The sequence below is a fragment of the Lycorma delicatula genome, chromosome 11 (assembly GCF_047948215.1).
Source record: "Lycorma delicatula isolate Av1 chromosome 11, ASM4794821v1, whole genome shotgun sequence".
NCBI classification, from domain to species: domain Eukaryota; kingdom Metazoa; phylum Arthropoda; class Insecta; order Hemiptera; family Fulgoridae; genus Lycorma; species Lycorma delicatula.
Window position 1 is genome coordinate 15856040 of NC_134465.1, and position 17239 is coordinate 15873278.

Here is a 17239-nt window from a genome sequence, read left to right on the forward strand (position 1 = left end):
AAGATTTTGTCATGTTAATTTGTCAAAATCCAAGCGTTGGTCCGTCTTAAGAACTTCAAATTACAGTTTTTATTTTTTTAAACTAAATTTAATATATCGTTTAATTATAGTTTATACAAATGGATCGTTACATATAGGAAAAAAAACTGTAACATGTGATAAACGCTTACTTGAAATACATGCAAATTAAATAAATATTTTACTTATTGTAATTTTGTATCCGACTTTATTGTGCGGTATTGAAATTGCGTTTAGCCGAAGTAACTTTAACAAAACGTTGTTTTTAAACGCAGAAAAATCTAGAACCGAAATGTTCCATTTTTTTCTTCTAAAAATATTCGGTGTTTTTGTATGTTTTTTATATTTTTTTTTAACCGCACGGTACGCTATCGACGCCTTGTCAAGTTGACGTCTAAAATTTATGGAACTGTCTAGAAAAGGACCGATTTCAGAAACTTTAAACGTCTACCTAAATTAAAAATTTCAATCGGAAATTTGAGGTTTACGGGTGTTACTGAAACTTCGTCGTAATCATCTTTCGCGCGGATAGTTGATGGCTTCGTTATCGGCTCTTCTAAATTCTTTTTCTGTGACGTCTTCCTTTTTTGTTTGCAGAAATTCTTGAACGCCTGACGTTTCGATTTCTTTGAAATCTTAACTCTTCGGTCGTTCATCTTTCCTTATCGTAAAACCACACATCGAAGGCTGCGAATGGCGCCTGCCTAATCGTGCAGACGAAGGCTTGTTTATGTTTTTCTTCGTTATGGATTTTTTTCTCCGTAGTTGAGGGGGCTTATCTTCTAGACTGATGGCGTAAGACTGAGATTAGTATTTTGATTAGTTTTCGTTCGTTATGCTGTATCATAAAATGCAAGTACTGTACAGTATGTGCAGTTCATAACTTAGTAATTTTTTCAAGAAATTTATTTGGAATTCTTGGAACCGCGAATAGAGAAGCATTACAGTTTTTTTTTTTTTAATTGCATTGATAGCGCCTAAAGGCATTTTTATTTATTTTATTCTGTTATATAAACCTTCATAAAGTTAGTGTGAAATTTTCTAACGGTGAATAGGATTTTTAAATATTTACTGCTTTCTGCTGTCGCAGTTTGTTAATTGCGTTGGTTTTACAGGGGAAGTAACCCCCTACAGATAACGTGGGAATTTTATACTTATTGGTATTGGTGTGTGCACACATACACACATAAGTAGATGCACACGTGTTGCACCTGTTAAATGTAATCGGTGAACTCTTTGGATCGCTTGTTATTCTTATGAAATTGCTTCGTCATTTTTTAGAGCGATGTGTATCGCGCTATTTTGGTTACGGCACTTAACAAACATCTAGTGTTTTTCAACGCGTAAAGTAAAAAGGTAGAATTTAAATAAACTCGGATAATTTTTATTAAAACGCGTAATTAAATAAAACCACTCGCAAGTCCACATCCGTCACGGTTTTCTTGTGCCTAAATATCCGTTTACTTAATTTTATTTTACAGTTTTTAAATTATTTTCTTCAAAACTAAACTATTTTTACGTGATTAACCGGTTAAAATATTTTATGAACATTCCCTCATCGATTTGCGAACGCTTTTGTATTTTACTAAATCGTTCTTTAATTCTGCTTTCACAAAGTTTATCGAGATTAAACTGTTCCAGAAAGTCGTTTCGTATTACATTTTTTACTTTCTCATTATAAATAATGAAAATTTATCTATATCCATTTCTAACAAAATTACAAAGAACCGGCTCAGACCGAGCTAACGATGAACTTCAATTTAACAAAAGTAATTTCAACAAAATATTTCCTCATTGGTATTTGAGAAATTTCCTCTCTTCACTGTAAATCGGTTATCTTCCTTGATTTTTCTTCATATTATTACGTAATGTAATGTAATTTTAAAGAGTTTTTAGGCCGAATGGTTTTCATATCCCAAGTTTTTCACATAAAAATTAACGCCGGAAAGGAATTTTAATTTTCGATTAATTTATTAGATTAAATAAAAAAACGTAATTTAAACCTACACTCGTGTGTGTGTGTGTGTGTGTGTGTGTGTGTGTGTGTGTGTGTGTAGTTCAGCAAAAAGATTTGTTCTATTAGAATGATTCATTAAGTAGGTCTTTTATATAAGACATTTTTATTTAGGTCTATCTACAAGTAGTGAACATTGAAAGAGTTGATGATGAGTCTTGTAATAAGGTGACCTCACAGCACGGCTTCGTTTAACCTTTTAGTCACTCGTATATTGGCAATATTAAATATTAGTTTAACCTTCGTTTATGTCAGTACATGTCGCCATGATATGTTGTATTATGTAGTCTATTCTAAATTATTAAGATTTTCGACATCCTGTCATCTCGTACTTGATTATTTTATGTTCTGTAGATCGCGTAGAAGTTTTAGATTAATAAAAGTGTTATGAACTGTGTTAACGTTTATTTCTGAGAAATATTTATATTATTTATCTTCTTTCTTTTTCCTGTTTAGCCTCCGGTAACTACCGTTTAGATAATTCTTCAGAGGATGAATGAGGATGATATATGTATGAGTGTAAATGAAGTGTAGTCTTGTACAGTCTCAGCTCGACCATTTCTGAGATGTGTGGTTAATTGAAACCCAACCACCAAAGAACACCGGTATCCACGATCTAGTATTCAAATCCGTGTAAAAATAACCGGCTTTACTAGGACTTGAACGCTGTAACTCTCGACTTCCAAATCAGCTGATTTCGGAAGACGCGTTAACCACTAGACCAACCCGGTGGGTTTACATTATTTATCTGAATCTTTTCTTACGATTGTGTACTTTTTAAATCATACGAAGTACTGGAGGCCGTAAATCAAAATTGTTTTTTCTGAAAATAATGATGTTCAGCGTGATGGGGTAAAGTATATTTCATTCGTTGAAGCGGAAGATGAAGATAAACTACTTTATTAATTTTCATTTTTCGTAAACTCGGTATAGTATACTTTTTATTTTTGCGAAAATACTGAAAGATTTTTACAGCGATCGATTTATCTCCTCGGTCTTTTGATTTTGGCACTTAACAAACATCAAGCTTTTTTCAACGCGTAAAGTAAAAAGGTAAAATTGAAATAAACGGATAATTTTTGCTAAAACGCGTAATACCAAATAAAAACCGACACGACCCGTTGAATTCCGTTATGGAAAATTATGAATTTCGTATAATTTTAAATTCCGAAAAATTTATCTGAAGTATCTCAATTATTTTTTAATTCGCTCGAATTTGTAAAACGATTTTAAATAAGTTTTTTTTAAAGACATTAATAGTTATAAAGAAACCGATGTGACTTTTAAGTTTGTTTTTAGTTTGATTTTTGTTTTAACGAGGTCTTATCTAGTTTGGCGCGTTCAGTCTTATCCCCACTTATTCTTATAAACCATTCGGTATTTGAGTTGACCAATAGAAGTGCACTTAAAATATTGGCGGTAAAATTTTTATGGCAACGGCAGGAATAAACATGCTGAAGGTCGGCGATGGAAAGGACGGACGGAGCGGTACGGTGCGGAGTAGGCGATGCAACGTCGCGGAATAACTGTATATAGCACGATATACTCGACCGTGTATATACACAACATATAAAAGAGAGAGGACTGGGACAGACAGAAATAGTAATAGAAAGAGACGAAGATAACGTATAAGAAAAAGACGGACGATAGAATCGTTGTTTGCGTCTGCGTAGTAAAAGTGTTGTCTTCTTGATTTTTGGCGGGAATTACCTACTATTGCGCTCGCACGCTTTACTACCATAAAGTTGTCATCCCACTCTACCACTCTTCGTACTATAAACTGTGACCGCGTCCTTTACACCCGTACATATGGACGTTTGTCTTAATGATAAGGAAGCTTAACTGGGCCATCTAGTCGTAGAGAGGGGAAATACGGTCTTCTATATGATAAAAAGAGATACTAGCCGCATTACGCAACAGTACATAGTTTCCTAATATTGTCATTAGTAAGCTTATTTCTTATCGTGTATAATTCGACTGGACGTAATAACGAATACGCTCCCGCGTACCTGCTGACTAACGCGGTCTAGTTCCCCCCCCCCTTCTCACTCATTCTTTCTCATTCCCCTCGCTTCCCCTCTCATCATTCCAAGGTACTTAACAAAATAGTAACAAATTCTTTTATAGTTGTAAATTTTTTCTCTCTTCATAAATATACCGTCTGAAAAAATAAATATTACTACGATGTAATATTTATACGGTTTTTTCGCGCCTTTCTTTTTTTATCCTTTGAAGATATATTTACGTATTTAAAAATTATTTCGTGTGATTTGTATTCATACCTATAAAAATCAGCGTCTGTTACATTCTTCGTGCCAAAACTAACTAGTACTTTCCAAGAATTTTTTTTTACTTTTTTATACGATAAGCTGTTAAAACAAATAGAAGTAACAACTAGAAAATACTAGGCCATTAATCACCGGTAAATTATAAAAACATGGCCTAGTTAATTTAAGTCTAAAAATTATCAAAATAAATTACAGTCCTTCAAATTTTAATTTTTTTTTTCGTTTAATTATCTAAGTAGAATAACGTACAGACGGTTTGTTTTGCATAGGTTTCGATCGCTCCAAATTAATTTTTTGTTTGTTTTTTCATTTGGTATTCATTTTGAGATCTTCAACAATCCAAGACCTTACAAAACTACGCTCGTTATTTTAAACTAGACATTTGATAGATTTAAGGTCCGCCGTGGAGTAACATTAAAATAGCCGATGGGAAGGGAAAGAAATGAAGATTAATTTTGCGATATTTATTCTTGATTTTAATTTGTTCAAATTACGTTTTGAACGTAATATAAAAAAATATTTTAAAAAAACCGTTATACTAACTTATTCCGATGGCTGTTGAGTTTGAAAAACGTTTGATTCCTTCGCGGTCTTTTTTTTCACTTATCTGTCTTTCCGACCTTTATATTTGCCAATCCCTTGTAACATTCACACGATTTGTTCTACCGTTTCGTGCGGCTGTGCCGCATGTAAACCGAATAAGATACAGAAGGTACCGGTCAGAGTATAGTTGATTTATACATCAGCCGCTTCAAGCGGTGAAGACCTGATTACCACCTATTGAATTTCGATGTCTGGCGATAGTGTATTTCGTTCGATGAAGAAAGAGGAAATCATATCGTTTTTATTTTTGATAAACTCGGCCCGGAATTCTGTTGCCTTCAGGATCGCTATGATATTTTCGGGAGAGACTTTTTTATTTCACGACAAATCGCTTGCAACATTTTTTATTACACTGCTTAACATTGCATTCATACTATCTATCGTATTTAGATCTTAGCGGACATATCCTATGAATCGGACGTCTTAAGTATAGAAACAGTAGTTTTTATAATTATGTCCTAGTATCTTTATCCTGTTTGTCTTCGATATCGACAACATAGAAAAAAAAAAACAGATGGTCGTATTACGTCTCGTTCTTCCGAACTACATTTTTATTTATTTATTGCGATCATTATATAGATGGGTCTGTATCCAGATGATATTAAGTTCTACCGTTTATCGCGAAATTAATTTCGGTAAAAAAATAAATACGTTAAAATAATTAAAAAACTTTTTTTATTTTTACTTATGATATGCAACATAATACTTAGATATAATTCTGATGTTTCTGTCTTTATATTCTACAAAATAATAATACTTTTTTTAAATCCAGTTTTATTGTGTAAATTTAATTAACTGTATCTAAGCGATAAGGCGGCGTAAATGCTTTTGTTCTTTTTCTATGAAGTAGCTTTTGTTTTTTTCCTACTTTATAAAATAAATAATAGTCCTACAAACATATTTTTTATCGGTATTTTTTTTTTCAATTATTTTGAATTCGATCGCATCCTTTGTTTTGTTCATTTAGAAGTTCTTAGTACCCTATTATAATTATTTATTACGATGCGTTCCTAATTTTCCTTGTAATTCTACTTTTATTTTATTTGATAAGTTACATTCGTTGTGTTTTGTTTTATTTTTATCGGTTTTAAAAAAAATAATAATTAGCGTGCAGTATACGCTCTTTGAAAATTTATTTATACCAGGAATTTTATTTATCGGTATTACATATAAATTAATAAGTTATTTGTAACAAACAAGATTTTATTCTTATAACGATGAAATTGGCAGTTATAACGAGTGTAATTTTACTACAACATATATCAGAAGCTAGTTTGAAATTTTTCTCTTAAAATTAGTTATTAGTGTATTTATTTGAACGGTGGGTGTATTGCCGCTGAATTTTTATTATTGAGATTTCACTTACGGTTGTACTTGTCGTTTTCATAACAAGAATTATCGTAAAATACAGATTCCGAAATATGTACTTTTTTTATAAACTGCACCTGTTTTAAAACATAGATTTAAAATATTCTTTGTTCGATCGGTGGATGGAATAATTTCTATATACAAAGAAGTATGAACATGTTGAATGTAAGATGTAACGTACAATTTGTAATTTAAATTTCTGATTTTGAAAAAAATAATACGAAGCGAAACGATCGATCCCTCGCAAATAACAGCAAGCTTTTCGACACTCCATAATTTATTTTTTTAATTATTGAACCGACTTCGAGATACGTAAGCGTTAAGTCAACCTCACTCGACTATCAAGTATTAATATTAAACATACAATCTAATTCAAGAGGTTGTAAAGAGCGACCGCTTGTTTAGATTAGTTTGGAAGTTTCGAAGTCTACCGAATTCAATTTTTAAAGGAAACATATTTTCTAGAATTTAGAGCCGATAAATATAAATAATATTTTAATTAAAATTCATCCTTTTCTCGATCTCATCGCTTCTCTTTCCTTTTGTCCTTTATTTTGGTCTTATTTGTAATAGGATAACGTTTTATTTTTACGTTTCTATTTGAAAATGTCGTATTTAAAAGTTCAGTATTCTATTTTAGGCCGCTTAACCTGGATGAGGGCTTTCTGTTTCATTTATTGTGACTCTATGCGTCAGAAACAAGAATCCTTCAGTCGGTTCACTGTATTATTAACTCGAAAAAATTACAGGTAGCGATTTCCCGTTGCATGTCACCCGCGATATGCAGCCCTAGAAACGATATATTCATTATAGATTTCTGCAAGGAATGTATTTATGTAGCTTGACCTAATTACTCTCAAAGAAAACAAATCTGGAATAGACGGTATAAGACGATATATTAATGTACTCCTTTCTGCAATAAAAAACGATGCGTTGTATATAATATCGCTTTAACGACTGGAGAATTCATCTTTTCACCGTGACGAATCGAATCGAATACGCGCTTGTTCTATGTACCAACCTGTTTCCAGAAACCCTCGTGAGGTCTTATTTGGACCAGTAAAATCGAAAAAGGGAAAAATGTATAAAAGGATAGGCTCTCTCTAGGTTCTCTTCCACGTCGAGCGTATATTGCGACCGCTATCCCCGGAGATATTTTTACCCGGAATCGGTGAATCGTATTACTTATCAGAGAGTTTCCTTTTTTTCAGCTTATACTAAGTAAAATTGAATTTGCTGCCGAAACTAAAGATTCGCCGTAAAAGAGAGTTAAATTTTTCTTCGTCGATTACTAATTTTATACGGCGTGCGGCACTACAATTGAATTATAAATTGTTTTATTGTAAAATCCCTGTTCGATGAGTATCTGTCCGTCGTAAAACTATTCTGGAAATATCACCTATAATGTAACCGATAATTCGCGAGAAGCGAATATAAATGAATATTAATATATCGACGCAACATCCTTTTTCGGAATTTCCCAGAATTGTTTTTATCGTTGGGGTCGTTTTCTTTATTTTTCGTTTTATATAAAAACATTTTTTTTCTTTTATTTTTCGTAGTTCTATATTCATATTAATTCGTTCTAAGTATTTTTCCCGCTTTTTTATCTGTCGCTAAGCGCGCTCCCCTCTCTCCCTGTTACCCGCAATCCGTCTATCTATCTATACTATTATAGCTGTGCAGACGAAGCAAAGCGTTCGTTTCGAGGTCACAGCTAGAGAGATTTTCCCCCTCTACATTTTTAACTCGGTTCTCTCCGCGTCATCGAAGGACATTTATTCACAACGACAAGGTCATTTTGTTCGCGTCATTTACATGCTATTTGCCCTCATTAGTTGTCGTTTGTCAACGTTTTCTATCTGTTTATATCTAACTACACACTGTTCTTTATGCCCCCCTAAACTGTTTTGTTTTTTTACTTGTATTTGTATAAATACATATCGTCATAATAACTAAACTATTACGTAATCTACAGTACAGACATTACCTAACGTTTTAAATTAAATCGGAATAAGATTTATTTACGGTTTAACCTGGTAACAGAATGATAATTTTCAATGGGTTATAAATTTTTTACGCGGTCAGTTTCATAAATTTAATTAAAAACGAAAGAAAATTAAATTCGTTTAATAAAGGTTATGTAAAATGGATCGTAATTCGTTACGGGATCGGTTTTATATGTACTGATTTCTATCGAGAACAATCGGTCGGCGCTACGCGTACTAGCAAAAAACCTCAGATTAAAAGCGGATTCATGACCGTTTTTAATTTATTTTAACGAGAACAACTGTAATATAATTAAGGTCTTCTATCGTTAAAACCCGCATGGAAAATGATTTTAAATAAAATAATTAACAATTTAGGGTGCTTGTCAGTATTTCAATTACCTTCCGTCGCATATCGACGGTTGTGCACGGCTATTTCACTGCGTTTCGTTTCGATATAACAGTTAATAACTTATAACACCGCAAAATTTTATTTTTGCCGTCTTTCCTTCGTTAATATAATAAATTCTAATTTTTCCTGGTCGTTCGATCGCGGGATCGGTCCTCAACATTTTTCTTTCGGCCTGACCGGGATTCGATCGCGACTTTCACGGATGAAAGACTAGATCCAAACGCTCCGCCATGAAGGACGAGGTTTTTTTAAGAAGTTATTTTATGGATATTTTGGCTGTTTTTCAACCTTAAAAAATATTCATTACGTAAACTTAATTTAATCTCGTATTTAGTTTTAATTGACGTTCTCTATCGATTCATTTATCTACATTAGCACGTTTAACGGAAAACAATATTATTATTAATATAAGGTTTACGTCATTCGATAGTGATTTAAATGTACCCGCATGTGTTATATCGAATGGTGTTCTTTATATAATTACATATATATTATCAGTTATGACGTCACCGTTGTAATTTTGACTGACGTTTAACGGTCGAACTAGACTAAGGATAGTTTTTTATGTACACACATATATATATATATATATATATATATATTATATAACAAACGGTTAGACATTTAATTTTCATTGAACGTGTTGGGTATTACATTAAAGAGGGGTGATAGGTACAGTAGGGAGTTATAACATCCGTCACCTTCAAACACAGTTAATAATAATCAGGTCTTGTAAATTAATCGTGTCTTCGAAAGGCGCCAGATGTACTAGCATGTAAATTTCAATAAAAAAAATATATATAGATAAATATTTACGCCGTTAGTTTAAATTTAAAAATGTAAGATAGACCTAATACGTAACTTTCGTAAATTTAAATGATATCCTGTTAAAAAATTATGAAATATTTAATTCGTTATCGGTGATTTAAATTAGAAGCGAAAATAATGTTCGACAAACAAGATATAAAATATTTTTAGCGTACAAAAAATTCCAAACCCGATCGAAATTCAAACTTAGAACTTTCCGGGTGAGTAGCCGAAATCACCGGTCGTTCGATCGATTATTTTTAAATTAAATATTTTTTATTCCTTCAAATCGTTACGTATATTTTACCGTTAATATAGGAATAGATCGGTGTACCCGATTTACGAATGAAAAAACCTTAGCGTGGACTTGTAATCGAGAGAAAACATCAGTTTCGAGTAAAATTTGTACGAAAAAATTAATGCAGAAGGCGTTAATAGAAAGTATTATTTTTTCTTTCTTTTTACTTCCTTGTACGAAGTAAAGGAAGTATTGCGATGGTAAAAAATTTCGGTTTTCAGATTTCAACGGAAATATCCGTTTTGACCATCCCTGAATCCATTTTGAGTAGTTTCGGTATGACGTCTGTACGTACTTACGTGTGTATCTCGCATAACTCAAAAACCGTTAGCCGTAAGATTTTGTGAATTTCAGCCGACTTAATATAGTAGCGATTTAAAAAAACGAACGACAACGTATTTCACAGTCGGTGGAAACATCGATTTCCCGATTCATTTTATAACGTAATAACTAAAACGTAATTACAGATACGACAACGCAACGTGTTACAGACAACAATGCAGTGTGTACATTAGTAGCGCGGTCGTGAACGACACAGGTTTACTGACCCTAAGGAGACAAATTTTCCAGCTGTCTTTACTTTAGAGATATCCCTCGTATTTTCATTTCATAGGATGATATGTACGAGTGTAAATGAAGTGTAGTCTTGTACGGTCTCTGTTCGACCGTTCCAGAGATGTGCGGTTAATTGAAACCCGACCGCCAAAGAAAACCGGTATCCGCGATCACTAGATCGCGGATACCGGTGTATAAAAGTAAAAGTAAATTCAAATCCGTATAAAAGTAACTGCCTTGACTAGGACGTAAACGCTGGAACTCTCGACTTCCAAAATCAGTCGATTTGGGAAGACTATGATAAAGTCTATCCGAATTTATTGTTACGAAAAGACTCCCGAGTGTTCTTTTGGTCTTTATTCGCGGTTGATAATGTTAGAAGGAATTTACAAGATATACCAGAATAAAAATAGAATAGATAATGAAATCTGTTGGAATCGCAATTTGAATAGATATATTAAAATGTGCTTATGTCTTCCACAAAATAAAAATAATAAATTAATTATGTTTTTTCTTCTTTTTTTGTAGATTTTTGGAAAATTAATCGGCGTTCGTCGTCAACGGAAACTTGGTCCAGAAAGAAAACCTCTTTACATCTAGATACGTCGTCCTGTATAATTTTGAAAAATCATCGAAGCTAAAACAGAAGAAAATCAAGAAAATAAATCAAGATAATTGTTATACTCGAGTATTATCGATCGGTTAGATTGCCGGTCGCACGATGATAGTGCTACTTGCAATATTTTTAAGATCTAGTCTGTATGAAAATCAATAAGCTGTTTTTGAATAATAATAATTTTATATGTTTTTTGTGATTATTTTCAACAAACAATGTAAAAAGAATATATACGAGTACATGTGTATATTAATTGAAGTTAATCGTATGCAGCCTGATAACAATAGCGTCTTAATTATTTGAATCTGTGGACATCTTATCGTTGCCCGCACCGTTAGCCGATGAAGTGGTCCGTAGGAGTATTTTCCTCTCGATTCCACCGATCTTTATTCAAGACGCTGTTTCAGATATTAAAATAATATTAGTTACGGACTTCAAATAAACTTTAGTATTTGTAACTTTGGATCTCACATAAGACTTATTAATTGAATTTATTTATCACGTATTGTTTATATGATGTATTTTTTTTAATTAAAAATGTAATAATATGATTAATTATATAATTTTTTCTTAACAGAATCTTTTTTTTAAACTATTTTTTCTATTAACACTTTTTTAATCTTTTATTTTTCTGCTGTATCGATGTTATTTATGTATTTCAAAATGTTTAGCCATTTATTATTTGTCATTCGCTGTAAAAATAACAGCCGTATATTACACACAAAAAGTCTTTAAAAATGTGTTCTACCCATATTTAAGGCGGTTTGATGCTAACGTTCGGGCTAAATCTTTTACAGCCGTAACTCGTAAGTAAAGATTTTTTTGTTTCATCGCTAATTCTTCCCGTTGTTACTTTCTCTACTTACAATGCCTATGCTAAATTTTATTTTATATTACCGATTGTCGGATATCGAATGCTATAATATGTACGTCAAACTTTTTATTATTAAATACGATTTCTATTACGATAACCTAAACCGTTAAACTAACAGGCATCCACTGGGCCTTTTCAGGAAGGAAGGTTTTGAAAAATCACCGTAAGTCAGGAAAATTATTGAAATTTGTAAAACGTCAGGGAAACCTTGAAAACTTTGTGCGAACAAAAAAATCGCTAAAAGATAACGGCTACTTATGCTTTTTCTTCGCTGAAGAGGCTTAAGTCGTCAGAAAAAACTAAGAAAATTTCGTAGAAACTCTATTTGTATATTATACATCCGATTCTAGTTTGAAATGTACAGATCCCATTTAAATAAAATCGATCGGATTCATGGTTTTTAAGCGCGGCTGCAAATTTAAAATACGTATCTAAAAATCTGCAAGACGAATGCTAATAATTTACTCGAAGTTTTCTAGTAATTGTCGAGTTGAGTATTTAAAAACATTTTTACCGATAAATCTTTTAAGACTCCTGTATTCTCCATCTCGATTACATTTTTGAATAAAATTAAAATAATTTTTCCGTATTACGTAGAGATTAATTTTGTATCGATGATTTTTTTTTTGTCTTCAGTCATGTCACTGGTTTGATGCAGCTCTCCAAGATTCCCTATCTAGTGCTAGTCGTTTCATTTCAGTATACCCTTTACATCCTACATCCGTAACAATTTGGTTTACATATTCCAAACGTGGCCTGCCTACACAATTTTTCCCTTCTACCTGTCCTTCCAATATTAAAGCGACTATTCCAGGATGCCTTAGTATGTGGCCTATAAGTCTGTCTCTTCTTTTAACTATATTTTTCCAAACGCTTCTTTCTTCATCTATTTGCCGCAATACCTCTTCATTTGTCACTTTATCCACCCGTCTGATTTTTAACATTCTCCTATAGCACCGCATTTTAAAAGCTTCTAATCTTTTCTTCTCAGATACTCCGATCGTCCAAGTTTCACTTCCATATAAAGCGACACTCCAAACATACACTTTCTAAAATTTTTTTCTAATATTTAAATTAATTTTAAATGGTATCGATGATATCGGAAAACATCACTGGATTTTAGATTTCCAAGTGAAAAATCATAATCGAATCGTTTACTTAAGAACCCCGCTTCCGCATGAATATCCGTATGGTTTATGAAATTAACGATTCAGTTATGAGCTATACCGAACGTTGTTCGAATTAATATCGTTAGACGTCATTTATATGTCGGTGTTATTTTAGAGTAGGGGAAAATTCTAAAAAAGTCAGGGAAAATCAATTTCAAAATTCTGGGGGAATCCTGCATAATTTTATCGAGTAACATGAGGTGTAATTTTTTTTTTAATATTTTAATAATAATTTTTTAAAAACTGCTTTACTGTTTTTCCGAATGCCTTGTATCATTTTCATTGAGTTTGAAGCTAATTGAAATAAAAAATAATAAAATAAAAAACTGAAGAAAACTAACTATATATATATCAAATATAATAAACCGTTGTAAAAATCTCAATTTTCCGATTATCGACTTTTTCAAAGTAATATTTTTATATATATTTTAACCAGAAAAGGATAATTTAATAAAAAAAAGTTCATCTTTATACTTGCTTTGCTACTAGGGCATATAGGGTGAGATATTTTTTGAACGGAATTTTTAAGCTTTTAACAACACCACCGAATATATATAACGCGTTTGGGTATTAAGCGTAAATTATCTACCGTATAATTTCATAAGTGTTAAAAAATTCGTATAATATTTCAAAACTTAGTCGTTTTGTAATTTTAAAATACGATACTAATCGTATACGAATGTTTAAAAATCTTTTCTTTTTTTGTATTATGTAATTTTTGACCGTCTACACCTTTAAAAATGAAATTCAATCTTTTACGGTTTTACGATGTACGTGAAAACTTCCGTATCTCGTACGGTCGTAGTGTGTATTCTGCCGGTGTAAGATTATTATTTTAAAATAGATTTATTTCGATACGTTCTTGCCTCGGGAGGAAAAAACCAAATCGTGATAAGTCTAGACGAATCCTTTTCTATGCGGGTGTCTACATGTTTTTAATAACGTCATCGTGTGACGTCAATGTAAATAATAATGACGTAAGGTTTTTATTTTTCTTTCTTCCCTTAAGCCTTTCGCTTTTTTATTTATATTTTAATTAATAAACGACTCGTTTTTTCTCTCTGTTCACACACATACACGTTTGTACGTATTCGAAATCATATTTTTTTTCTTACAATCGTATTTAAAATGTTATGTGAACGCGATAACGTTTACATCTCATAATATTTTTATTTTTTTCGTAATTAAAAATTACGGTAAAATTAAGAAAAGAAGTTTTTAATCGCAATAGTTTAATAGTTCTTCTCATCGTATTAAAAATAGAAATTTGCTAAACAAGTTTTAAATAAATATTAATACGTAAGTTAAATTATAAATTATCATAGTTTTATTATAAAAGATATTTTATGCGTGTGTCTATGTAGATAATATAATTTTTTTTATTCGACAGGATTTTTTTAAATTTGCCGTATCAGGTTTCGTTGTTTTATGAAATTCGGTTCACCCGTATCGATAATAATAGCACAAACATATGTACCTATTAAAAAAACAGATTTACATGACGTTTTGTGCTTCACCAGAAAAAAATATATTCTGTCGTCTTCAAATACATTTTGATTAAATCGATAACAATTGACGAACAAAAAATGTACTTCGGTAAACTTAATTTGTCTTTTAGCATTCTCGTTATATATTTCAATCGATTTCTTAACAATTTACATAATAATTATGCAGATTAATCTCTACGGTTCTTCGTTTGCAACTTTAATGGATATTAGAAATACTTCTTGGCATTAAATAAATTAATTATACTTGTATTCTTAAAAAAAAAATCATTACACTAAGTAGATTAAACAAATATACAATTTTACCTATGTTCCCGATCGAATTTGATTTTTTAGGCGGTCGAGGACATTAACACGCTGAACCGTAATAAAATTTTGTCGCTTAAATAAATACCTGTTAGACATAGACCGGTTAAAGATAATTAAATTTCAATAATAAGGGAATTATTTTGTTAACTTTTGGTGCCTTATTCTTAAAGTTATGTAGAAGTCGCGTTTGTCTTAAACCTGGATCGATTGTGAAATTAAATCACTGTCGACAAGTCTTACCGGTTATTGTGCACCTTTATTGTATGACATTTAAAAAATAAAACTATACTAATCTAAAAGGCTTAAATAATATATAATATTGAAATTATTATTTTTTTTTTTTTTCATAATATGCTAATAAAATTATGTTAACTTTAATATCTCATGGTTTTTATTACGCATATTAAAATATATATATATATATATATATATATATACTAGGTTAATTTCAGATTAGTATAATATGAAGCAAATAGTAAATTTTCTTAAAATAATTAACTTTTTGATATCTCCATTCTACTTGATATCGTGTATGTGTGTTTGTAAATACTTTAAAAATATTTCTATTTGTTGTTACTAAAATATTTAGTGTTTTGTTACATTATTATTATTATTATTATGATTTTGTTTATGTGTACAGTACATTTTAGTTATAAAATATTTTGTCGGCTTAATCACCAAAGTTTTTTGTACAGTCTTTGTTTTTTCCTTTTTATCGCTTTTAGTTATCGACTGCATTAAATTTCTTTTCTTAATAGTAATAATATACTTCTTTATTCCCTTTCATTATTATTAAATCGCATACGATGTATTTAAATATTTCTTTTAATCGTCGATCGGAATAATATTTTGTTTTTCTTTTTTAATTAAGGTTTTATTATACATGGAATATTTTAATTCACGTTAATATATGTATTTTATAAAAAATAAAACTTTTTCGTGAAAGAAAAGCCAAGCGGTGTAAGTTTTAATTATTAGTTTTTTCTTTTACGTTTAGATATAACGTTTATGTCTTCTATACATCATTGATAATGCGTTATTGAAAAACGTTCCATTACGTACTATATTTTTTTCACTAGTTACGGCACATCTGAAAAAATTTTTCTTTGCAAAGTTATCGATATAAAATAACGGTATATTTTTACATACAAATTATATTAATATTTACGTAAATAAATTTTGTTTTTGTAGATTAAAAATTGTAAAAAGTATAAATTAATAGGGAAATTTTACATCGTTAGTATAATTGGTAACACTGACCGCATCACCCGACTTCTCTTCGCAGTATATGATTCCCACCTTTTTTCCCCGTACCTAACTATCTCGTGTGTATTCAGATGACTCATGGATGCAACAGGTAAGCGATTTTTTGTTACTGTTTGTCCAAAGAACAATCTATGCCGTTCTTTATTAGACCAAATTTTTTCCGTGTTAGTAATAAATAAAATTCCTACAAATAGATTTAATCATTCCGTGTTTTTTTACGGATTAAATATTTTTTCGAGTAATTATATACTTAAAACCCTCATTTTTAAATACGGTATAAAAATCTTATATTTTATTTACGTTTTAACTTTCCTCTTCTCGTTTTACGTTTTAAAATGTGAAAATGTTCTCACGGTAATTTAAAAAGTTAGCTAGTTTGATTCCACGCAAGAAAACGATCGAGTAAAATCGAAATCGTGCAAAAAATCATTATTTCGCATCCGTGTTTTTTTACTATTTCTATTAAGTTTCTATCAAAATGTTTTTTAACAGTACAAATACTTTAAATTTTTGTGAAAAAAGAATTTTTGTCGCATCTTAGACGACAGGTATTGTTATTAAATTTGTTTTTAATGTTGTAAGCCATTTATTTAGTAATTTTTAGCACAGCGGTCAATAATGAGTGATACGTTCGATTTTACTCTACTTCGGTTACTACATTTTGCCCTTTTTCGTCGTGTTATACTAAAATTTTGTAAAATTGTTTAGCGCATGTTATACAGAATAGAACGATGTAACTACAACCCGATAATAACAAATTAATGTCGCACAATATTTAGTTTTTCTTAAACTTCTAATAAATATTGCTTGTTGAATATTTCATTATTAATTATAAAATAGACACCGCTTATAAAATATCGTAATCTATTTACCGTAAAAATATACTAGTATCGGCAGATTATTATGAAGTTTAGTTCGCTAAATAGCCTGTTTACTTGTTGGTTTTGCCATCTGGTACTACCGTACGAAGGTACATACACACACACTCACACATACATACATACATACATACATACATATATTTACATTTGTAAAAGATCGAACAGAATTCTTTGGACCGAACAGAGTTCTTTCTGAAAGGGATTTAAAAAAGCCGTGTTTAACCGTGGATAAAAATTAATACACCAAAGTAAACATTGTCTTAGTGTT

At 31.0% G+C, this 17239-nt stretch overlaps 1 protein-coding gene across 1 annotated transcript in view; it reads left to right on the forward strand.

Moving 5' to 3' along the window:
- Positions 1-14290, forward strand: part of LOC142332493 (uncharacterized) — a 30406-nt gene extending 16116 nt beyond the window's left edge. The window contains exon 2 of the mRNA XM_075378944.1: positions 10880-14290. Coding sequence (XP_075235059.1) covers positions 10880-10992 — 113 coding nt within the window. The 3' untranslated portion in view covers positions 10993-14290. The remainder of the gene's footprint in view (positions 1-10879) is intronic.
- Positions 14291-17239: the final 2949 nt, after the last annotated feature.